General features: G+C 39.9%; 1 protein-coding gene across 1 annotated transcript; it reads right to left on the reverse strand.

Annotated features, from left to right (window-relative positions):
• Positions 1-776: 776 nt before the first annotated feature.
• Positions 777-24,549, reverse strand: LOC142157612 (protachykinin-1-like). The gene is made up of 5 exons (XM_075211212.1): positions 24,398-24,549; positions 11,864-11,963; positions 9,957-9,980; positions 6,202-6,255; positions 777-885 (listed from the first exon to the last, which is right to left on the reverse strand). Exons 1-5 carry the CDS (start codon positions 24,506-24,508, stop codon positions 836-838), a joined length of 339 nt encoding a protein of 112 aa, XP_075067313.1. The 5' UTR covers positions 24,509-24,549; the 3' UTR covers positions 777-835.
• Between the last annotated feature and the right edge of the window lie 359 nt (positions 24,550-24,908).

The raw sequence follows: 24,908 nt of genomic DNA on the forward strand, positions 1-24,908 counted from the left end.
CATTGTACATCAGTCAGTAGAATGCTCTGTGCATTGTACATCAGTCAGTAGAATGATATATGTATTGTATATCAGTCAGTAAAATGCTCTGTGCATTGTACATCAGTCAGTAGAATGCTCTGTGCATTGTACATCAGTCAGTAGAATGCTTTATGTATTGTACATCAGTCAGTAGAATGCTCTGTGCATTCTATATCAGTCAATGCAGGGCAGCATGAAGGGCAAGCCACATACAGTAACCAGCCATGCGTGTAGCATTACAAGGGACAAAGGAAGGGGCTAGTTGGGGAGGAGCGCATGGTTGACTGGCAATGCCCCCTCCACTGGTGCCCACTATTTGTCTTGGTGTAGTATTCATAGGAGTTCTGCTTCTTCTTTATGTACAAATTAAGCACTGCTAAGGACACACTCCTGAATCTGTCAGCTAAATCCCATTTTTACCCATTTAAACACCTGACACACAACATTTTGTTTTTACAGGTTTTTCTTCTTGCAAAACATGTGCTAATCTCATGTATGGACTGACTATGGACTGACTCAGTTTGCTCACTATCTAGCCAAATTTTATAGTTGTCTGTAAAGCTGCTGTCTTGCCTGCAAATCCCAGAGCAATGGGATAGGTGCCAGTGCCCCATATGTAATATCCAAGAGTGTGTGTTCTTCTGCTTCCTTTTCCAAGTGATTGTATGTAGTCTCCAAGAAGTGCTTTACACAACAGCATCAGTACAAATATTTTATTGAATACATGTTCCGCTAAAGTCATTCAGCCTTTTAAAGAAACAACCTATTTTACATTCCGTAATCCACAGTTAATAATATATAGCGGAGGGACCTTTTATTTACGTCTTCTGTAGAGATTCAAATCAGTGATCCTCTCTGCAGACTCTGGAAAACAAATTGATACTCCGGTTAGAAAGGAAGTAACGAGGAGACAACACCAAAAATCAGATAACTCCTAAAGCTCACTGGACTACTCAATGAATGAATATTTAAAATCAACTAATGAAGCAGCAAAATTAAAGGATGACGATGTAGAGAAGACATTTAATCCCCCTGTGGATATTGTGATAATTTTCAAGGTATAATTTACAAGAAACAATGTTTTATATAAAACCAACAGTCTATACAAATGTTGCAAAACAGAATATATTTCAGGAAAGAGACTTATGGGTGGTGACTTCTTAAATGAATATTCCTCCTTTTAGTAGGTAGGCTCCCCTTACCCTACCTGTGGGGCCGGCCCCATCTCTGAGCCCCCATCCTCTCTGGTATCCTGTAAGATAAATCAGTGTTCAAGTGGAAGTGATGAGATGACAGGGGCAGAAGATCCAGCTTGCGGCCTACTCTACTCTAAATCTGGCCCTTCTGTGTGAGGGCAAGAGTCCCAAAGACGGGATCCCCACAACTAAGGTCAGAAGGGACAAGGTGTGTGGGTTACTTTTATAAATTTCCCACCCAATCGGTGTAATTGTACTGTAAGCCTCTGTCCATGGGCACATTTCGAATGGGTGGCCAAAATGTCTGCATCCAATTGCATGGCGTATGATCCAAGCAACTGGGCAACATACGTCAACACACTGACAGAATTGGGGATCCTCGTTCACAGGATCCCACCCACTGCTATATGTCATGTTGACCAGCACCAGTGGTGAAACTACCACCAATGCGGTGCTAATGTCAATCCTCCCGCTTTGCTCTTCTGAACATGCGTGGAGACCTGCATGTGTGCAGTGAGACCCCGTTTGAGGCTGCACTGCTCTTGCGTTAATCGCCATGCACGCACAGAACAGCAGAGGAGGGACCGGTATATGTGTATAGAAGCCCCACATGGCAGCGGCCTCGGGAAGTTAGACCGACATCGCTGGCCCTGCAACAAATTTTGGTATGGGGCACGTGCAATGATGTGAAGCCAACTCCGTCTAAAAAAATAAAAAATGGCTATCCAAATCCCTGTATAGGCAGCATTTGATACCTGTATACAAACTACAATACAGGACCAGCAGTTATTACGCGAATGCTTCTTAACAGGATCGTTGTTTGCAAAGGACACTGTGATGTAGGAAAACAGATATTTTTAACTATTTGCAAGTTCATCCTTTGAGGAAATGGCCAAAACGGTTAAACATGTTTTTTATTTATCCAAGCTCTAAGTCTCACTCATTGCTCATTGGTTACTCTTTCTATAAGATACTCCCAAATAAAAGCCCTATCGCTGTCCACATAAGTGGGTTTGCAGATTGGGGAACATCTGGCTGCTTTGCAGTTTGTTAGTGTGGCCAGCAGATGACCCACAGGCCGATTATGATCATCCTCCGGTGGCTTTTTCCAACGCGCCCTATAATAATCTGATAGATATCATTGCACCATTACGTGGATATTTAACAGTGATCACATGATGTGATCACATGATCACATCAATGACATCAGCAATATCATGTCAACAAAAACTGTTTACTATCGTTTGCTTTTTTTCAAATTGCTTATTCTCACTATATACGTATATGAAGCACATTTCTAATAATAGAAGTCGTCCTGCATAAGTAAAATCCCCTGGGGATTTTTTTTTATGTTCTTTGAATTTGACTACAGTACATATGTTGTCATATGTTCTGGCTGACATTACATTGTGAACAAATAACGTGTGCCCTTTGCTTGTTAGAGTTAATTTAAGCATGTGATGACTTTTCTCAGTATTAATTAGCAAATTAGGCTCTGAATGAAGATAATTATTTGTATACACTTTACAAGCATGTTATTGTCTTCAAAAGGGCAATCCTTCATTGAATGTGACTTATTTCGGGCGTTGTTTTGATCATGTTGGAAAATCCAATATTCTGAGGCTTTTGTTATAACAACAGATGGTCTTTCCCAGCAGCATTGTCTGTTATATAAAGAAAATACTTCTCCCTCTCTCTTTCGAAATCTTGGATGTTTTTCTACATCAAGAAAAAAAAAAAAGGCCACTCAGAATACTGATTCTTATAGTAATTTCATGGAATGGATCTCTCCTCCTTATTAGGTTGTACTAGACACATTCTCTATACAGAATAGGCTTTAAACAAGATATCAAAGGGCATTAACAAGAGCAAAATTACCCTGTCTTCTTGGATGCATGGGTAATGTATTTTTCTGTCGTAATAGCCCACCCGGAAAGAAGAAAGGTTTTAACATTTAGGTTTGCAATTTCCTCTCCTTGCCTACTTGTTGTGCTCTTGACATACATGGGGTGATATTATTTTAAAGGAGAATTATTCCACCCTGGGAAACCCTTATGATTCTAGAACTCTTTGTTGTATAGTAGGATAGTGAAATACAGATCATGGAATAGGTGAAATTTAGGATGGGCATTGGTCAAAAGTAGTTTATTAAGGCATCAAAATAAATCTGCATCTTCCTGACGTTCTAAGTCTCCTTGTAAGTTCACGTACATTATGTATCTGTTAGATTTAAAGGATTGCAACATTTACAATGGGAGTTATAGAAGAAAAAGATGTTAATGACTTTTGGTTTTAACAAAAATGAAAGTAATGGCTAAAGCCACTTCCCAAAAAATCTGTGCTTATTCCAGCTAAAGACAATGGATATTGCAAGATAAATAATAATGACATTAATAATAATAATAATAATAATAATAATAATTTATCCTCTCTAATCTAAAATGCCAAAATACCCCATGCATCATTCATCATAAAGCTTGCAACGTAATGCAATCATTTGTAATGCAATCCTCCCCTGCTCTCACCTCGCCCCCCCTTCGTTCTATTCTCAATGCGGCTACGAGACTTATCTTTCTTTCTCACCACTCCTCCTCTGCCTCCCCTCTCTGCCTTACACTGGCTCCCCTTCCCTTACAGAATCCTTTTTAAACTTCTTACCATCACTTACAAGGCTCTCTCCCACTCTACTGTCCCCTATATCTCCAACCTCCTCTCCATCCACACTCCCGCCCGGTCCCTGCGTTCAGCCAATGACCGTCGCCTCTCCTCCACTCTGATCACCTCATCCAACTCCAGAATTCAAGACTTCTCCCGAGCTGCCCCCCTGCACTGGAATGACCTCCCACGCTCCATCTGTTTGTCCCCTAACTTGTGCTCCTTCAAACGGGCACTCAAAACTCATCTCTTTCACAAAGCCTACCAGCCTTCCACTTAACCCTCTCTCCATGCTCTCTCTCTTCACCTCGCTCCTCCTCAGAGCAAGTGCTCCCCTCCTCTGATTCCCTTTGTGCCGGCCGTCTGTCTCCCCTCCCTTTAGGATGTAAGGTGTTATGAGCAGGGCCCTCCTCCCTCTCTACCTTCTCGTCTGCTCCAACTTCAATATATTTGCCTTGCCTGGAGCCTCTGAAGTCTTGGTACTACTCGTTTATTGTTCTGAACTGTTATTCCCTGTACTGTCCATTGTTTGTACTGTGTACGGCGCTGTGGAAACCTTGTGGCGTCTTATAAATAAATGATAATAATAATTTGTATTAAATGAAAAGTAAGGCTAGGAAATGATATCCCCCAAAACCGAGACTCCCCTTCTTATGGACAATTGGGAGACTATGAAGCCTTTAGCAAATTCTTTGTACTCAAACTAATAAATTAAATGTCACATTAGGCAAAACAAACAACAACGCATATTTAGTATTATACAATAGAAATGCTACTTGGTACGTCAAAATCCCTTGAAATCTGAGTGTGTCTTGTATGTTAAACAATAATAAAGGTCTAAAAAGCTTATTGTTGTTTATGATGTGCTAATATCTATTGTCAGTATTTTCCTGGGGAAGAGAAAATTGTTTTAATTTGAAAATGCATCGTAAACAATTAGGAAATATATCTATAATTATTATCAACAGGATTCAGATTTTATAGTGTTTTTTTAGTGACATTGAGTTAAATGCCCACCGCGACTTTTAGCAGCGATTGACTTGGAGAAGTTTGAGAGGGTGTGTGTTCCAGGCCAGAGGAGGCGGGTTGAGAGCTGGCAAAGGCAGTATGTGATTGGTGGCCACAACTATCAATTATATGCCCTCCTCGCCAGCATAGACTACACATAGGCGGATTGCTCTCAAAAGCAGATAATCATTTTTAATATAGGGATACTCTGCAATCCCTTTAATGGGTAACCTCACTCAAAAATGATGTTCCTTTATTAAAATCATTATGCTTGGAGCTGCATCTTACTGAAATAACTGATAATTGTGCCTGAAATAACATGTACATAAAGAAAAAAACACCCTTTTGCTGCTATCGTACAGTTTATCTGTGAACAAACTTCATTAACATCATGGAAACAAACTGTGCAATGTTTTGTTTTTTTCATGGTTACAAATGTAGCTTAGGAAAGTCAGCTATTCACAACCTATATGTCAAATGACAGCAATGGTATGTTTTTGAGTTACTAACAGGCAATATCAGGCAGAAGTCAGATTTCAATTATGAGGAGTCATTTCAGTAAATAATAATACAAAGCATAGTGTTTTAAGCAGGTGAAATAATTTGTTGAATGGAATTAGCTTTTCCCAGCTCCTTGCAGATTCTATAGGAATATCAGTATTCAAAATAAAGATAGCCCAAATAAATTGCAAAACAAGGAATATTACACAAAGTTTATTTACTAGGAGCCTTGCTCTGGGCTCACTGAAGGCTCCACACCGGCCCTTTTTAAAGCAGTTTCTTCAATAATAAGGCAGGTAAAACAAATAAAAATGTTGGCCTAGTGGTTAGCACTTTTGCCTCACAGCACTGGGGTCATGAGTTTGAATCCCGACCATGGCCTTATCTGTGTGGAGTTTGTGTGATCTCCCTGTGCTTGCGTGGGTTTCCTCCGGGTGCTCTGGTTTCCTCCCACACTCCAAAAACATACTGGTAGGTTAATTGGCTGCTATCAAAATTGACCCTAGTCTCTGTGTCTGTGTGTGTATGTTAGGAAATTTAGACTGTAAGCTCCAATGGGGCAGGGACTGATGTGAATGAGTTCTCTGTACAGCGCTGCGGAATTAGTGGCGCTATATAAATAACATGATGATGATGATTATTTTATTATCTATTGGGAAATATGTTATTATAAATAAAAAATATTACTTTAGTGCATTTTGTAATTTGTTAGGTTGTTACAAAAATATAACATATCTTAACTCTAAATACATCTACATTCCAAACGTTGTATCCTTTTGCATACCATTTAAATGTTTTTTAAACTTAACAAAGCACTTACCAGAACTTAGTGATCTCTTACCCATCAGCCCGATAAAGGTACCATGTTTATACCCTAAGATACAAAACACGGGTTAAACATCTTGCAGTGTGAATATAGACAATATTTTCAGCATCTTCAACAGTATATTTTTAGACGTGTACTGTGTCTAATGATTATCTACCGGTCAATCACTCGACTATTTCCTGACAATTTGGCTGACCTATATTTTCAAATATTATGCACAATATGAACACTACAAATCTGGACAATATTAATAATAATAATAATAATAATAATAATATAATAATAAATAGATAAATGGCTATAATGTAGGAATTTCACATTTTGTGTCCTGATGATGTGCTGTATATTATTCAAAATATTTTTAACTGGTAAAACCATATTTTTTCAAGAGCCTAAATTACAAACTTAATTACATAATTATATTGTGTACAAATAGGATAGTGCAACATAGCTTTTAAATAATATTATTATCTAAGAATGTTTCAGTCATTAATCTGCAGCTCAACTTGTACAGGACATGGCTGTTAAACGGGACACTAACTCTACTCATCCTCTTGAGAAAAGTCCAGTTTCAATTTAGTTACATGCAAACATAAGGCCGCTGGCTGCTCACTATTATACGGTCCATGAAACACAGACGTGACTTCTAAAGCTGGGTACACACTACACAGTTTTTGTCCAATAATCGGCTAAATCAGCCGACATACGACCGCTCGTTCAAAAGTCGGATCAGTGCGTGCAGTGACACGATGGTCGAAAGTCTGCCCAAATGCACGATTATCTCCTCATTTGGTTTGTCGTACCGTTTAATATTTTCGTTCCAATCTCGTTTCCGCTGTGTAGTGTGTATAAACTTCCGACCGATCCACAACAGTGAGTACGAAATTACAGTCATTGCTCACAACAACATGGATGTAAAAAGTCGCTAAAGGGACGTCCGCTCTTTCCTTTATCGTCCTAAACAAGGCTAGTGTGTATGCAGTCCATGGACCGAGCGATCGGACCATCGATCACATGTAAAATCGCTCGGCATAAAAAGTTGGTCGAAATTTCTGTAGTGTGTTCCCAGCTTAATATGCAGTAGAAAGTGTATTATTTGTTATAATAGATAACTTAATTTTAAAAAACGATCACGTTGCTTATACGTGTCGATCTTCATATCCAGGTGTGGTTATCGTCACTGACCATGATGCATTCTGTTGCTTTCACACTAGAAGTGACATAGCTGATCACCAAATCTGAGTATATTGTACAACCGTAACATCATTACTCTCCAAATACAGATCATACTTGCCCACTTTTTGGAGATCATAAAGGGGAAGTCCAAGGAACTAGTGCGGAAGGAGCGACGACTTGATGTTTGTCATCACAGCCCTTCATCCCTCTGCACAATGACGCGATTTACGTCATCATGGAGTGCGGAGGCATTAAGATGCAATTCGCATTGAATCGCGCCATCAAGGCTCATCCCGCCTATTTCATGGTACAGTAAAGCAGATTTTGGGAGGATGGCCTACCCTGTCGGAAGTCCGGGAAGACTCCCCGAATTTCAGGATTCTCCTGGACATTTCAGGAGAATAGACAAGTATGTTTTAAGTCGTGACGTCACCACTCACCAAATATAAGCATATAATTTACTGGTTGTTTTACATATATTGTGGGGCAGCACGGTGGCTAAGTGGTTAGCACTTCTGCCTTACAGCACTGGGGTCATGAGTTCAATCTCGGACCATGGCCTTATCTGTAAGGAGTTTGTATCTTCTCCCTGTGTTGGCGTGGGTTTCCTCCGGGTGCTCCAGTTTCCTCCCACACTCCAAAAACATACTGGTAGGTTAATCGGCTGCTAACAAATTGACCCTAGTCTGTGTGTCTGTCTGTGTGTGTGTTAGGGAATTTAGACTGTAAGCCCCAATGGGACAGGGACTGATGTGAGTAAGTTCTCTGTACAGCGCTGCGGAATTAGTGGCGCTATATAAATAAATGATGATGATGATGATGATTCCTGTCCCCTGTGAATCATGTATGTATAATGGATGCAGTTCAAATTTCTTGGACTGTACCAGCTTACTGCTCATCTTATGTAATTACTATGATGGAATAAGAAAGTCAATAGAGTTAACAGTGAATGTTTCACCGGCTTGCAGCTGCCATCATTCCACATTGAATGACTTGTCCAGCTGGTACTGTGCCAGTCTGCCATTTCCTGCCGGAGAGATATGTCTGCTAAATGCTGCCCAGCTGTCGTTTCTCCCATACCTGTTCCGCTCGCTAAACATTTACTAATTATAATCTTTATCTTCAGCTGAAACTTCCTCACATCGGTTCAATAATTAGAGCTACAGGGAAATTTTGTTACCCACGTCAGTATCCACCCATGTTGACCCAACAGGTGAAAATCACCAACATCTGTCTAATGAGGATTTGGGAAAGCAATGCCCCCCTATCACTATGGCCAAGATCTTGTATTATGTAATGTATTCTGTTGTGCTACAGAGATGAATATAGTGTTCTATATATAAGTCCTGCCAAATGTACCTGATCTAATGTGAAGATAACAAATATTTTCTTATAGGACAAAATATAAAATAAATACTATACAGCCTCCTTTATAGACATTGGTTATTCTTCCGAATGTGTGTGATAAATCAGGAGTCTTATTATTCTTCATTTTGAATTACATACTGCGTTTATGGAAATATTAATACAGTGATATAAAATAATGTATCTGTGTTATAGGACTTTCTCGTTATTACCTTTTCTCCTCCCAGAGCTCTCTTGTCAATTGTATGAGTGTGTGATAATCCCATTATAGACAGTACAGTAGTACAAAGGTATGACCTAGTGTCAAGGGGTAGCTACTATATAACTAGGGCTGGGGTATAATGTCATAGGAGGGGTGGTCACACGTACAGAGGAATAATTTAAGACTAGCATTTGGTTGCACTAAGCACTTTTTTGGAGGTTAGAGTGCCCTTAAAGGAAGAGTGCGCTTAGAATAACAAACTGACTAATGTACATGAAGGGGTTGTTCACTTTTGTACAAAGTGGGAGATTTATACCAGGGACACCCCATAAGTACTCAACCCATTCGATCTTCTTCATTAGAATTCCACAGGGTTCTGCTAAAGAGGATTGGACAGATTGTTGCACTGTACTTGCCGCTGTGTGCTATGAAAATAAGCAGGCTTCCAGCTTTATCTCCTGACATCAGATAATAGTATATTGTAGTATATACGAGTAATAATAGTAGTAAAAGTGGACAACTATTTTATTATAACTACTGAAATAACTAATGTTTTTATTGTCTCTAGAATGAAATGTTGGGAAGCTCTTGTGCTCATAAACCTGAAGCTTCATGTTATATGTTATGCTAAATGCATTGCAATTAAATAAAAATCAGTATTTTTCTGGACCAATTAACACATAATTCTTGTTGTGCCTTTGAATTAGAATAGGTTGCCAGGTAGAAATAAAATAACTCCAGACTTGTTTTTTTTTTTTATTTAAATCTCATATTTTATAGTAAATTGATTTGCAAACTGTACTGTTTTATTTGCTGCCTTGTGGTTGAAATAAAGAATGTCTAATTTGTTTCTAATTTATCTGTTACAGAATCCATCTGACCTCTATCAAGTGAGTCGAAAAAGATAGTGCTCTGTGCTCTCCAGTGCCCAACTACTCCTATTCACTTTGATAGATCGTGTACACAGAAATAGAAAATGTGATAAGAGAAAACGACCCTTACTTACCCTTTTTAGATGATTGTTTAGTGTCTAGGAATAGAAAAAACAGTCCTTTAGAGAACATACTTATGGCTATCATAACAAGTCATTTACATTACAGGAAGGTGCAGCCATATTTTTTTAATTCATGCAGTGTCTGGTAAGAGTGTCACCAAATACTTTTATTTTTATCGTCACTAACTGTTTTCTTACCAGACTGAAGAACTATTCGCACTGCCTAATAGCTGTTTGTATTCTTGCTTTACACTGAGTGCCTGTGAGAGATCAGTGCAGGAATAACGCTACCAACCAATGCTCTCAGCGGGACCTGGTGGTGGGAGATGGATTCACGTCTCAAGTAGGACAAAAGCATCGGAGGTCAGAGCTTCAGGTTAGTATATTTGGCACCGCATATGACTCTGACATTAGTCTTAGCACCAGATATGGCTCTGTATATTAGTCTTAGCACCAGATATGGCTCTGTATATTAGTCTTAGCACCAGCTATAGCTCTGTATATTAGTCTGAGCACCAGATATGATTCTGTATATTAGTCTTAGCACCAGATATGTCTCTGTATAGTAGTCTTAGCACCAGATATAGCTCTGTATATTAGTCTTAGCACCGGATATGATTCTGTATATTAGTCTTAGCACCAGATATGGCTCTGTATATTAGTCTTAGCACCAGATATGTCTCTGTATATTAGTCTTAGCACCAGATATGTCTCTGTATAGTAGTCTTAGCACCAGATATAGCTCTGTATATTAGTCTTAGCACCGGATATGATTCTGTATATTAGTCTTAGCACCAGATATGGCTCTGTATATTAGTCTTAGCACCAGATATGGCTCTGTATATTAGTCTTAGCACCAGATATGGCTCTGTATATTAGTCTTAGCACCAGATATGGCTCTGTATATTAGTCTTAGCACCAGATATAGCTCTGTATATTAGTCTTAGCACCAGATATGATTCTGTATATTAGTCTTAGCACCAGATATGTCTCTGTATAGTAGTCTTAGCACCAGATATAGCTCTGTATATTAGTCTTAGCACCAGATATGATTCTGTATATTAGTCTTAGCACCAGATATGTCTCTGTATTAGTCTTAGCACCAGATATGATTCTGTATATTAGTCTTAGCACCAGATCTGTCTCTGTATAGTAGTCTTAGCACCAGATATGGCTCTGCACATTAAACTTTTCAAGGTATTGCTATGAGCACACTTTGACAAGGTAAGCAGGCTTACTCTTACTTGCTACACATTTACCACATTTTTTCCCTGTGTTCAAACAATGGATATTTTTTTGAAAGTATAAAATATTTAACAGACAAAGGGGTATATTTACTAAACTGCGGGTTTGAAAAAGTAAAGATGTTGCCTATAGCAACCAATCAGATTCTAGCTATCATTTTGTAGAGTGCACTAAATAAATGACAGCTAGAATCTGATTGGTTGCTATAGGCAACATCTCTACTTTTTCAAACCCGCAGTTTAGTAAATCTAGCCCAAAGTGTTTACACTGTTAAATAGTATTCTATTCTCTCAGCATATATAGTTATTGTCCATGTTGAACAAAAACTGAATTTGTAAAACAATTTAAAGTGCACACACAGCAAAAGCGGCCATTTTGTAGGGACATTGCTGCTTCCTGGTCCCATTCATATGACTTCAACCCACAAAATGGCTGCCTCTATTGTGTGTAGGCAACAAGTGATCTTTAACAATACACTTTAAAGGACTGAATAATAGGTACATCTTAGATTTAAAATTCTTAATGTAGCTATTTTAACATACAACACAAAATGAAAACGTGCACACACCCTGATTATATTGAGAGGTAATATGTAATAAAAGCTGTATACACCACTGTTACTATTAATAATATTAAATTAAATACATACACATTTAGACATATTTATTTCTTACCAATGTTTCTCTTTCCCATAGTTCCATAAAATTGATCAGGTTTCAGTTTTCTTGCAATTCTCAGCATATATCTGTCATACGTCGGCTCCTCCAGATCTGCCTGAAGAAAAGGGAATTTCAAAAAATGTTAATGTATCTGTTCATTTCTAACGCTTATAGCTATCGGGCTGATCAATATCATCATTTAATGTTATTATAATATTCAGCAGCAGTGACTGTCTTAAAATACTTATACATGTGACTGTAACCCCCCCCCCCTCCAACAGTCCCTATTTTAGCATTCATGATGATTTCCTGTGGTGAAAGGAGATGTGATATATAACTGGTCCAAGACTGTTATAATTTGGGGGTTCCGCTAGGTGGATGAGGGCATGTTATGGGAGGATTCAGAAATAGCAAATGTTGTCCCTATTTTTATTCTGGGAGGTAATTCATGTGCAAAATGAGTGGGTAAAAAGATATATTTATTAACAATGGGCCTGATTCATTAAGGAAAGTTAAGCAAAAAATTGAGTTTTCTTACTCAAGTTTTCTGGACAAAACCATGTTACAATGCAAGGGGTGCAAATTAGTTTATTATTTTGCACATAAGGGAAATACTGTCTGTTTTTTTTCATGTCGCACACAAATACTTGATAGCTTATTTGTACACTGAAATTTAAAGTTGATCTAGGACATGCCCTACCCCAAATATAAATCTGCCATCACATTTTAAATTTACCTCCCCCTCCAATGCAACATGGTTTGACCTTACTTAATTTTGCTTAACTTTCCTTAATAAATCAGGCACAATGTGTTGTAGCTCAACCGCTGCTATATTCTAAGTTATATAATTATTACTGATTTCTTTTTGCTTGCAGTTGAGGTCTTAGAACGCTGCCACAGCAGTAACACTGAGCGAATTTCCCTTTGTCAGGAGAACGCAGGACTCTTCTGAGTCACATTGACAACCATTAGGAGCTGTAATGGCTCATTCTACTCTTGTCGCTATACAGCCGAACATTAATTCACTGCGGAGCTTTTTTGTTTATCGCTGCCATAGTGAAATTGACTTTAACTTTATCCCATTTATCGTGCCAGCTGCAGTTAGGTTTCCTGGTATAAATTTCAGACATCCATTGTCTTAAAATGACACTTAGAGGTTCTGAGCTTGATGAGAAAATTCTATTCTATGACACTATGCTATTGACTTATGAAGCACAATATACATTATATGCAGGGCCTGATTATCCAATAGGCTGACTAGCCTGCAGCCTAGGGTGTGAGGCATTTGAGGGGGTGCAAAAATGTTGGGGGTGCCAAATTGTGACATGGAGAGGTATAAAGTGAAATTCATTTTCAAATATAAAAGAATAGTCGTTCTCCAAACTAAAAAGGAAACATGAAAGCATTATGTAGTGAGGTTTTAATCTTGACGTATACCCATGGTAAAGGATGAAGACAACGAGCCATCTTTGGGTGGGAGCTTGAGGATAAGCGAGTAGGAGAGACAGGGATGACGGCAAGCACAGGCATGACAGCCCCCTCACATACTCACCCTGAGTATCGCACATTCATACCTCCGGTCCGCTATACAATTCTGATTTTATTGAAAGCGAAATGAGTGGCAAAGGTTGCCTTTTTAAAAGCCAAGTGAAGCTGTAGATAAACATTGATGTGTGTGTGTGTTTGTGTGTGTGTGTGCGTGTGTCATACTTGCCAACTGTCCCGGACTGTCCGGGAGACTCCCGCATTTCGGGTGGGTCTCCCGGACTCCCGGGAGAGTTTGACAGTCTCCCGCATCTGTCCACTTCCTAGTGAAATGGGCAGAGTTCGGTCCAAAGTGCCGCGATTCTCCGGGAATCCCGGCATTTGGCCCCGTCTCCTCTTTTCCAAACCTGCAGCTTGATACATTTACCTCATAAAGCCAGGCATATGTACAGACATACATACAGACAGACATGATCTCCATATGATGGTGAGGAGCAAACAATTTAATATGAGGGGCAATGGGGCTAAAGACAGGTATGAGCTTTAAATCTAACTTATATATATTTTAGGTCTGGTGCTTCAAACAGCATAAAATTAAAAAAGCGTTATTTGGAGACTCTGAACTCCCAAGCACTGAGGGTAATAAATCCCAGACCTGTACTCTATTATTACATAACCTTTCCTTCCCTTCAGACACAGCTTCACTGCCACATTGACTGTACAATGTCATTTTGGTTCCCATTCGAGTTTGCACTGCCATTTAAGTGCCTCTGGCTTAGTAGAATAAGGTAATGTCCATTGTCACATTTTCTCCCCCCTCCTAGTTTTACTAGTTACTCCTCTGAATTACTGTGACCCCATTCCATTGGGTCCTCACACAGCACAGAATTTCTATCTCTAATCTATTCCTTTTCTGCTTCCAGAATCTCCAATCGAGCTCTATCATGTCCCTGTATGTCTATCTGCCTCCTGATGACATATCACTGCTCACTGTTACAGATGTAAGGGAGCCAAACATTCCTATCCCGATCCTCAGCTCCAAGTAAGCAGGAGCTCTATCGTTTTAAAAACCAGAGATCCCGCTAGTATGATAGTTACACCCCACATTACAATCTTGAAAATATACCTGTCATCCTAGTATAAATCCATGCTGAAACTTAATAAAGATTGTTTACATGTTGTTTATTTCATTAGGTATTAATTATGAAAATGTGTCGTGTTTTAACTTCTCCAATACTTCTGGCATTGTTACAGTGGCAAGAGCCATTCTTATTTCTCTAAACCAGGGGTCAGTGAACTTTTTTACCTTTTACCCCCAAATATATTTAGATACGCTGACGTTACCCCCTTGATATGAAAGGAAGGAAATCATATATTATTAATTATTGGAATTCAATTTTGTATTGAATCTATTCAAATTTTCTTCGAAAGCTTCAACTTCAAAACTTCAGGTTTTGGAGAAATGATTTTGCTTCATTTTTGATACGAGAGCATCAATATTGGGGCATTTTGATGTCAGAGCTATTTGGATACAGTCTTCAGCGTCCAATCGATTTCTCTGCTTTGTTTTTATGTTCATTTGAGTGGAAAATCCTTGTTCGCAAAGGTAGGTTGTTGCAAAAGGCAGCAACTTTTTGACTGCCTCCTCATGTGCAATTTTGAATGCCTTTGCAGCTGTTGACATCCAAAAATATGACAGATCTGCTTTGTTTTCAAATGCATTAGGTGCTTCATTATTGCATCGAAGCTCAAGAAGTACCTCTGCCAACCCTTGAGGCTCTTCTGGTACAACAGCAATTTCACATTTAAAGGGGTCTACAATCCAACTGACAGCATGTGAATCGGCAGCATTACCCCCAGGAATTTCATTTTTACCCCATTTGGGGTAATTTACCCCTGTTCCCTGACCACTGCTCTAAACAAAGGAGCCTGTTCCCCATTTTCATTTGCACAGTTTAACAATGGGGCACCTTCAAATCAGACACGGTGAAAAGATGAAACACTTCATAACTAAAACATAAATATTTCTGAAGTAAGCCTGCGACATTTAGTGAGTTTTTTATGTACTATTGTATCATAACATTCTAAGTTACCTTAATAGGTAATAGGTGCACTTTAAGGGACACGTATCTTCCTGTCCTGATCTGACATCATGACATGCAGAGGTGTAACTGTACACATGGCCTGCTAGAGGGGTTCCCGAATTTACCTGATGGTAATCTTGGGCCTGATTCCTTAAGGATCTTAAATGAAGAGGTATCTTATTTCAGTCTCCTGGACAAAACCATGTTACAATGCAAGGGGTGCAAACTAGTTTTCTGTTTTGCACATAAGTTAAATACTGACTGTTTTTTCATGCAGTATGTATACAGTAGTATGATAACTTTGTGTGAGTGGAGAATGGTCTGTGGCACTCAACAGGGATATGCAATATAAACAGATTTATTTCTTTCCTTATCTTTCTATACTTCATCTTCTTTGCACTTTACTCAGATCCTTTCCCTGCTGTCCTTCTCCTAGCTGCTGTCTTACAGTGCTGGACAGCTCACGGAAACAATGTCTTTTGGCTCCATATGTTCCTACACTTCTCTCCCTGTCACACGCCTCCCCTCTGCCATTAGTTGGAGGTTGTGCACATGAGGAACGTCCAATATATGAGCTGCAGCCTTGAATTAAGCTGACTGAGGTGGCTTAGTAAGCACGACCGCTTCCGTGAGCAGCCCCTTCAGGGCGTTTTGGCGTATAACATGCGCATGTGCACATACCACTAGCTTCAGAACTAGTGCTTTGTGCGCTTGCGCAAAAGTAAGAAAGCGTATTATGTGCTAAAAAAGCAATTTGGGTTCAACTCACCATGAATCCGCCAGAGCGCAACAGGAGGGAAAAATAGGATTTAAAGAATTACACCAGTCCTGTTGTCACACAACACATCTAGCTCCTGGAGCGCATGCTCCATCTGCTCTGCCCACGCTACACCCCTGGTTCTATTCATAGAAACATTGTGCTTCCTAAATTGCATTCTTCTGTCTGTTCAACTGGCCACAAATTACTCTAACAGAACATAGGCTCTTCTGCTGGTGGTCTTCTGCTGATGGTCTTCTGCTAGTGGTCGTCTTGTGGTTGTCTTCTGCTGATGGTTGTCTGTTGATGGTCCTCTGCTGGTGGTCTTCTGCTGATGGTCTTCTGCTGATGGCCTTCTGCTGCTGGTCTTCTGCTGGTGGTCTTCTGCTGGTGGTCTTCTGCTGATGGTCATCTGCTGATGGTCATCTGCTGATGGTCGTCTGCTGGTGGTCTTCTGCTGATGGTCGTCTGCTGATGGTCTTCTGCTGATGGTTGTCTGCTGCTGGTCTTCTGCTGATGGTTGTCTGTTGATGGTCCTCTGCTGGTGGTCTTCTGTTGATGGCCTTCTGCTGGTGGTCTTCTGCTGGTGGTCTTCTGCTGATGGTTGTCTGCTGATAGTCGTCTGCTGATGGTCTTCTGCTGGTGGTCTTCTGTTGATGGCCTTCTGCTGGTGGTCTTCTGCTGGTGGTCTTCTGCTGATGGTCTTCTGCTGATGGTCGTCTGCTGATGGTCTTCTGCTGGTGGTCTTCTGCTGATGGTCTTCTGCTGATGGTCGTCTGTTGATGGTCCTCTGCTGGTGGTCTTCTGCTGATGGTCTTCTACTGATGGTCTTCTGCTGATGGTTGTCTGCCTCATGGTTGTCTGCTGATGGTCATCTGCTGATGGTCTTCTGCTGGTGGTCTTATGCTGATGGCATTAGCCATTCAATCCTATGGGGAGAGGGATCTTTTGATCCCTCTCCAGCAGAGTTGCTGCACTCTCCTGCGTTGTTTCCCGCAAACGGCACAGTAATGGCTCCGGGTCTGAAAAATACATCACCGGGACAGCCTCCTATCAGATGCCCGGTCCCAACATGACTTGTTTATTAACTGCTACGTAATGTCATCTGGCATCATTGCGATGAAAGATGATAATTAATGGGGCAAAAACACATTAATTATTAAATAGGCCCCATAGGGTTTTATCAATGCTGGAACCTGCCTACCCTCCTATTTTTGCAGGCAAAGCAGCTGCCTAACCTGCTCATACATTATCCTTGGCCCCAGTGGTCATATTTACAATGAAAAGTATGCATATACAATAGCAAAATGCAAAATATAACTAGTTGGTATTGTGTGGTTATCATTGCTCAGTCTAGTGCTGAAATTTCACCTACTAACATAAAAATACTATTTACAAAGAGCCAGACTTACATAATATATATAAGTATCACAGAATAATTTGTATTTGCAGATACACTTATATGATGTGCACATTCTTCATACTATCTGATCACAAAGCATTTTCTTACATTTTACAGTGATTTCTGGGAATATTTCAACCTCTGAAGCCAAAACCAGAATAAAGCTTTCTTTAAGTTTCCTTCCACTATTGTGAAATCTCTCAGCGCACAACAGAATGAGCTTAGTTTAAGCATATTCATCTTAGACAAAGAACACTGCAAAATGAAATAAACATTAGTATAATTTAGGCCTAATGGATTTCTCATCCACTATCTCCTACTCTTCCTGCTCCCTTGATAATTTCTGTCAATTGCATCGTCTGGAAACGATTCTTCATGGTAATCAGGACCTCATTATGGCTGTGGTCTTGTCTACCCAGCCTCTGATTTCTGTTATTCGTCTCACAAGTGCACAAAGTTAGTGTTGAGACTGGTAAGAGTTAAAACAAAGGAAGATTTTTCTTATAGTGGACTTTACCAGGTCCTCTGATGTTATTTGTTTGAACAAGGCATTAAAGAGCAAGCGATAAAAATGGGGTTCCTCCGGAATCCTGTTTACCAGAGAGAGAGAACAGTTTAATCAGCTCGCTAAGCTCATTCTCCTGCTCATACTTCAGGATGCACAGCAAGAGAGCTAAAAAACTAGGGACGGTGGGGGGCAAGTACCACTATTGAACACACTTAGGAGGTAAATTTACGAAACTGTGGGTTTGAAAAAGTGGAGATGTTGCCAATAGCAACCAATCAGATCCTAGCTGTCATTTTGTAGACTGTACTAAATAAACGATAACTATAATCTGATTGGTTGCTATCGGCAACATCTCCACTTTTTCTTTCAGAGGCTTTAGTAAATCTACCACTTAGGGGTATATTTACTAAACTGCGGGTATGAAAAATTGGAGTTGGTGCCTATAGCAACCAATCAGATTCTAGTTATCATTTATTTAGTACAGTTTACAAAATGACAGCTAGGATCTGATTGGTTGCTATAGGCAATATCTTCACTTTTTTAAACCCACAGTTTAGTAAATATACCCCTCAATCTTAATTCATCAGCAGACGACCCCATTGGCAGAAGAACCTATTGCCTTCTTTTTTCATGTCCTGTTAGAGTACTTTGTGGCCACCTGAACAGACAGAAGGATTCAAGTTGACCAGGTAACGGGCATAGTGCTGTTTAAAAGCATCGACATGGAAGCCCAGTGAGCTGTCAGACAGTCGGCTTTCTCTACACCTCACAGCTGTCCTGCTTTGCAGGTTAGAGGAAGCCTGTCTAGGTGAGAGCATAGCGCTGAATGAGAATATTACCAAGAGAACTGGTTTATACACAAGGCAATATGCTGTAAATAAATAAATAAAAAAAAAACATCATTAGACCTGGTTACAGCTCCTCATGTGTTCTGTTGGTCTAAGCCTTATAACGTGGACAATAGAAAACTATCTATCCGTCCATCATATGAGGCTTTGCTTATCATGAAGAAAAGGAAGTTTGGCATTCATATGACCAGGTGTTGCTATAGAACAACAGTATATTTTTTTTGTTTGTTTTGCACTCATCGAGCAACGTATATTTTTGATGACACTTAGGGGTAAATTTATCAAAAGGAAAAGTGAAGGCTTTGCCCATAGCAACCAGATTCTAGCTATCGTTTACATTCTAGTGAACAATGGGTAGAATCTGAATGTAGCAGGGACTGATGTTAGCTCTGGGGCCCAGATGAAAACAGTATGGGGTACACATTATGTCCTAAGTAGTATGCTTGTTTGTTTTTTTGCATTTTTTCTTTGGGGGGGGGGGGGCGCACTGGATTTTAGAGAGCACCGGAGACAGACAGAGTTAAATGTACAGGTCCCCGACCAGGCTCTTCCAGTTTTCCTGGAGCAATTTATTTCCCACTTAATAGCTATTAAAATTAGAGATGCCAGCTCAGTATCTTCACGCTTTTTCGGATTTGAAAAGGAAGCAAAACGTCATTGTGACTCCGACGGATCTCGGATCTTGCGATTTTTGGATTCCATTTTAAGATCCAAAATAATGGGAGGCAGGGTAGACCCCCATTTTTCTTTTCTGCCACTGCTGTGTGCCAATGTGCCCTAGATGTGGTAGGAACTGCAGTGTGTTTGTGTCATTGCTCTGTCATTTTATCATCCAGCCAGGTCGCTGCAGTATTTGTCCAGAAGTGTTTGAAAATAATATTGTGATCTGTGAGGTGGTCAAAATTGACTACAAATGGCTTGAAATTAGTGTTATTGAGGTTAATAATAATGGAGGAACAAAAAAAGAGCAAAATGATGTGATTTTAGCATATTTTAGTATTTTTTCTCAAAAATCTAAACCCAAAACCAAAACACACTAGGGCAGTTTTGCCAAAACCAAAACCAAAATCAAAACACGAAGCTAATCCAGATCCAAAACCAAAACCAAATCCAGTTCACGGGGGTCAGTGAGCATCTCTGCAGCACAGTGGCTCAGTGGTTAGCACTTCTGCCTCGTAGCACTGTGGTCAGGGCTGCCAAGAAGAATTCAGGGCCCGGGTACAACAAATTCATGGGGCCCCCCTCATAGTCAAGTAAGCCCCAAAAACCTCAAACCTCAAAAAAATTTAGGTGTATGGTCAAATTTTGGGAGGTGTGGTCATGCATTTGGGGGCGTGGCAAACGTGCCATTGGGGCGTGGCTAACATAAAAACCACTAGGCTCTCAATTCGTCGGAGCGTCACATATGTTCAAGCACTCCTGACTTTCAGGACATCTACCACCACAGTGTAGTATACAAACAATGCAGTGTGTACACAAACAGTTCAGTCTTGGCCTACACCTTACATTGGGCACAACATTCACCAAAAATTGGTATTGTCCCTACTAGAATCACAACATTTCACACACTGTGCTGCTCTCTCCTACCTGTTCTTCTCACTTTCTCGACCTGTGGCTGCTGGTTTCTTTAGTTGTGGCTTGTCCGGATCCAGGAATGTTGAAGGACCTATTTTGAAAAAAAAATGGCTACATTTAGAAAATTACAGCCAGCCCCGGAGTTAAATCAATAGCACCCACGATTAATAATTAGGCCTTTCTCCAGCCCCAACATTAAAATAATACTATTCACATTTAATAAATAAACCTATTTCCCTTCCTGCAAACAGCCCCAGCAATACCTATTTCCCGCAACCATCACTGCCATTAAATAATTCATAGTCACATTTAATAAATAGACCTCATTCTCCCAAACCACCCCATCTTAAATTAATAGTCCCTACTATTAAATTGCCTCACCATCACCCTACAAACAAAATAGCGCCCATTAATTAGCCGCCACCTACCTCACACACACTACATTGCAACAAGCCCCCTGTGCCATCACACACACAATACTGTGCCCCTTCATCATAACTACACTGTACCCCCTTATACTCACACTGCGACCTCCATGCTGCTTTTCCCCCTTCTTTTTTACTTTGTGCCTCTCTCCCACTTTTTTTCCTCCTCTGTTCCTCTCTCCCACTTTTTTTTCCTCCTCTGTTCCTCTCTCCCACTTTTTTTTTCCTCCTCTGTTCCTCTCTCCCACTTTTTTTCCCTCCTCTGTTCCTCTCTCCCCAATTTTTTTTTATTCCCCTGTGGCTCTCTCCTTTTTTTCCTCCTCTGTTCCTCTCTCCCACTTTTTTTTTTATTACTCTGTGGCTCTCTCCTTTTTTTCCTCCTCTGTTTCTCTGTCCCCTTTCTTTATAGTAATGTCCCTCCCTGTTTTCCTCCCCTTGCCTCTCCGTTTCTTTACTTACCTTTTGTCAACTTCTTTCTTTTCTTTTCTGCTCTTCTGTCTCCTCTTCTGTCTTCTTTCTTCATGCTGGCTGCGGCGCTCCTCACTGACTGACAGGCGTGACTTGATGACATCACGCCCGGCAGTCAGTGTGAATGGAGGAGAGGAGGGACACGGCGCCGCGCGATCACGTGAGTATTTATTTTTTTTATTTATTTTTTCTTCCAGCTCCCAAGAAACCCCCCCCCTCCCCTCCCCCCCCCCCCCCCCCGCGGAAAAAATAAATAAAAAAAGTTTAAAAAAAATAGCGCAACAGAGAAAAATAAAATAAATAAATAAATAAATTTAATTAGCAGCGAGGGCCCGGCCCGGGCCCCCTGGCATGGCCGGGCCCGGGTAAACTGTACCCGCTCCCCCCCCCTCTCGGCGGCCCTGACTGTGGTCATGAGTTCGATTCCCGACCATGGCCTTATCTGTGTGGAGTTTGTATGTTCTCCCCATGTTTGCGTGGGTTTCCTCCAGGTGCTCCGGTTTCCTCCCACACTCCAAAAACATACTGGTAGGTTAATTGGCTGCTATCAAAAAATTTACCCTAGTGTGTCTCTCTCCCTCTCTGTCTGTCTGTCTGTCTATGTCTGTGTGTGAGTGTGTGTGTCTATATTAGGGAATTTAGACTGTAAGCTCCAATGGGGCAGAGACTGATGTGAATGAGTTCTCTGTACAGCGCTGCGGAATTAGTGGCGCTATATAAATAAATGATGATGATGATGATGATGATGAAAATGGCTCAGTGCTACCCAAGTAATGTTGCCAGATCTGTTACTGGGAGTAATATATTTCTTTTTTTTTTTAACTGAAGAAGCTACTTTTAGGTAATGAATATGTCAAGAGACAGGGAATTAGTTCCACTGATGCTTACATGGGCTGGATTGTAAGCTTTGGAAATCTAAGTATCTGCTTAGATGTGGAAAATAGATAAAGTAACAAAATACTGAAGAAAAGTTAAATATAGCCTCTCACAGTTATCTTATACGCATTACCTGGAACTCTCTAAACAAGGTGACCCTGAGATGAGACATGATATCCATCTTTCTAAATAGATCAATATGTTGCTGAACCTGTGGGTCTAATGTCAAAGTTAATTGTGTGCTTGAATGAAATTTTTAAAAATGAGACTGTGATGAGGTAAACAGGAATCTCATTTTAGACTAATAAGTAGGAAAACCACCAATATGAAGGAACTAAAAATGACTAGTAAGTGAATAAACAATCAAACGGCACAGAAGAAACTAAGAATAATATCTGAGATATTGTGATGTGTCTCAAAAACATACGTCTTGGGGCTAGATTTACTAAGCTGCGGGTTTGAAAAAGTGGGGATGTTGCCTATAGCAACCAATCAGATTCTAGTTATCATTTATTTAGTACTTTCTACAAAATGACAGCTAGAATTTGATTGGTTGCTATAGTCAACATCTCCACTTTTTCAAACCCGCAGCTTAGTAAATCTAGCCCTTGGGGTTAAAACTTGAGAGGTCAAGGTATGCTTATTATAAGGGTTGCCTAAAACTAAACTGGGAATAACTGTACAACTGTTTGGCACATCCTATTAATGTCGAAATCAACTTGTTTATTATTTGTAAAAGAGAAAGTTTTGATCAAATAAAAAACAATTTTTAACTACACAAATATTATTTGCCCCTCTATGTTTTCTTTATATATATATATATATATATATATATATATATATATATATATATATATATATAGGTCTTTACTGTTATCAGTATTGATAGATTCCATGTAACCTGGATCTAACAGCAGCTGGACTGTCAGTCAATGTTAATGTCAGGTTGTACTGAACCTATCAAGGGAGGTCTGGGACAGATCTCCCTTGCAGCTCCTTGGGACTCTCTACATCCTTTGGGAAATCCCTGATGATGTCCCTATGGTAACATTACAAAATCTCCTGTTAACCTAGCACTCACCTTGAGGGTGACAAAGAGCCATAAGTCATGGTATATTTACATCATGTTACATACATCTAAAAATTATTTCCAGAATACGCACATATCTCACACAAGACACTGCAAAAACATTAATTCATGCACTCATCATCTCCTGCATCGACTATTGTAATTCCCTCCTTACTGGTCATCCCAAAATGAGACTTGAGCCCCTACAATCTAATTTGCACGCAGCGGCTAGATTGATTTTACTTGCAAATCATTTTTCGTCTGCTGAGTCGCTCTGACAGTCTCTACATTGGTTGCCTGTTTTTCAACGAAACCAATATAAAATTCTTCTACTAACATACAAGGCCGTCAACAAAATTGCACCGACATACATTTCCTCACTTGTCGCAAAATATCTCCCAACTCGACACCTCCATTCTGCATAAGATCTGCGTCTCTCTTCCACTCTCATCGCGTCCTCTTATTCTCGGTTACAGGACTTTTTTCGGGCTGCGCCCATTTTATAGAATTCCCTCCCTCGCATCACAAGACTTTCCTCTAGTCTTCAAACCTTCAAGAATTCTCTGAAAACCCTCCTCTTCAGACAAATTTATGATATTCCTCAACCCCCATCTCAATCTCCCTAGGTTACCCTATTTCCATCCTGTACACAGCTAGCACAAGACAACAACCCTCTCACCATTCTATACATTTAAACACCTCTGTTATCTTATTAGATAGATGAGTGTAAGTTATTATTATTTTGGGCTCTGAGTGGCTCCTTACAGGGGCGATTAATAGAACTATAGAAAATAATTTTAAAAATATCCTCTTACTCAAAACCTTATCTCAAATAATATTATTCTGCCTGGTACCTATACAACTGTGTATAATTTAGATCTTGTCATTATTTAATGGTTTACACATCCCAATCCTCTAGTGTAGTTACCACAACATACCAAAGTACTACATGATGCACTATAAATCCACCCCACACACACCCTAACTGCTTTGTGATGTATACATGTTAGGAGTCATGAATACCGTATAGTGTTAACATACTGCAGTCTCACCTGATTGTAGTCACTAGATGGCCAATAGTTCCCTTCCGTCCACTCCATCTCTTCCGCTAGTGCTTGTGTAGCAGCCAGGAAGATCACCAAGCAAGCGACAGCGATGTTCATTGCTAAATGTCCTGATTCTGCTTGTCCCAAGGATACAAGTAACTCTCCTTAAAGAGAAATACAATATGTTATGGACATATCTGCTGCAGCTTGCTTAACATATCCCTCCTGTGTGTTATTCTTATTCAATGAGAACCCTCGCATTATTTTTACATTCAGATTTCTCATTATCCTACAAGTCGGACGTTCACACAATACGGTCAGTGATCAGCGTTGGACTGGGATATGTAACACCTGCCAGTAAATTCTATTAGTACGCTTGAAAGGAAACATATTTCATGTAACATCAATATTTCATGCCATAAATAGAATTTGGACATATGTTTAAAGGGAATTTCCACCTACTGATAACTTTAACTTATTGACTTGTGGGTGTCTTACTGACACATTTACTAAACAC

This window comes from Mixophyes fleayi, chromosome 5, assembly GCF_038048845.1.
Source record: "Mixophyes fleayi isolate aMixFle1 chromosome 5, aMixFle1.hap1, whole genome shotgun sequence".
NCBI lineage: Eukaryota > Metazoa > Chordata > Amphibia > Anura > Limnodynastidae > Mixophyes > Mixophyes fleayi.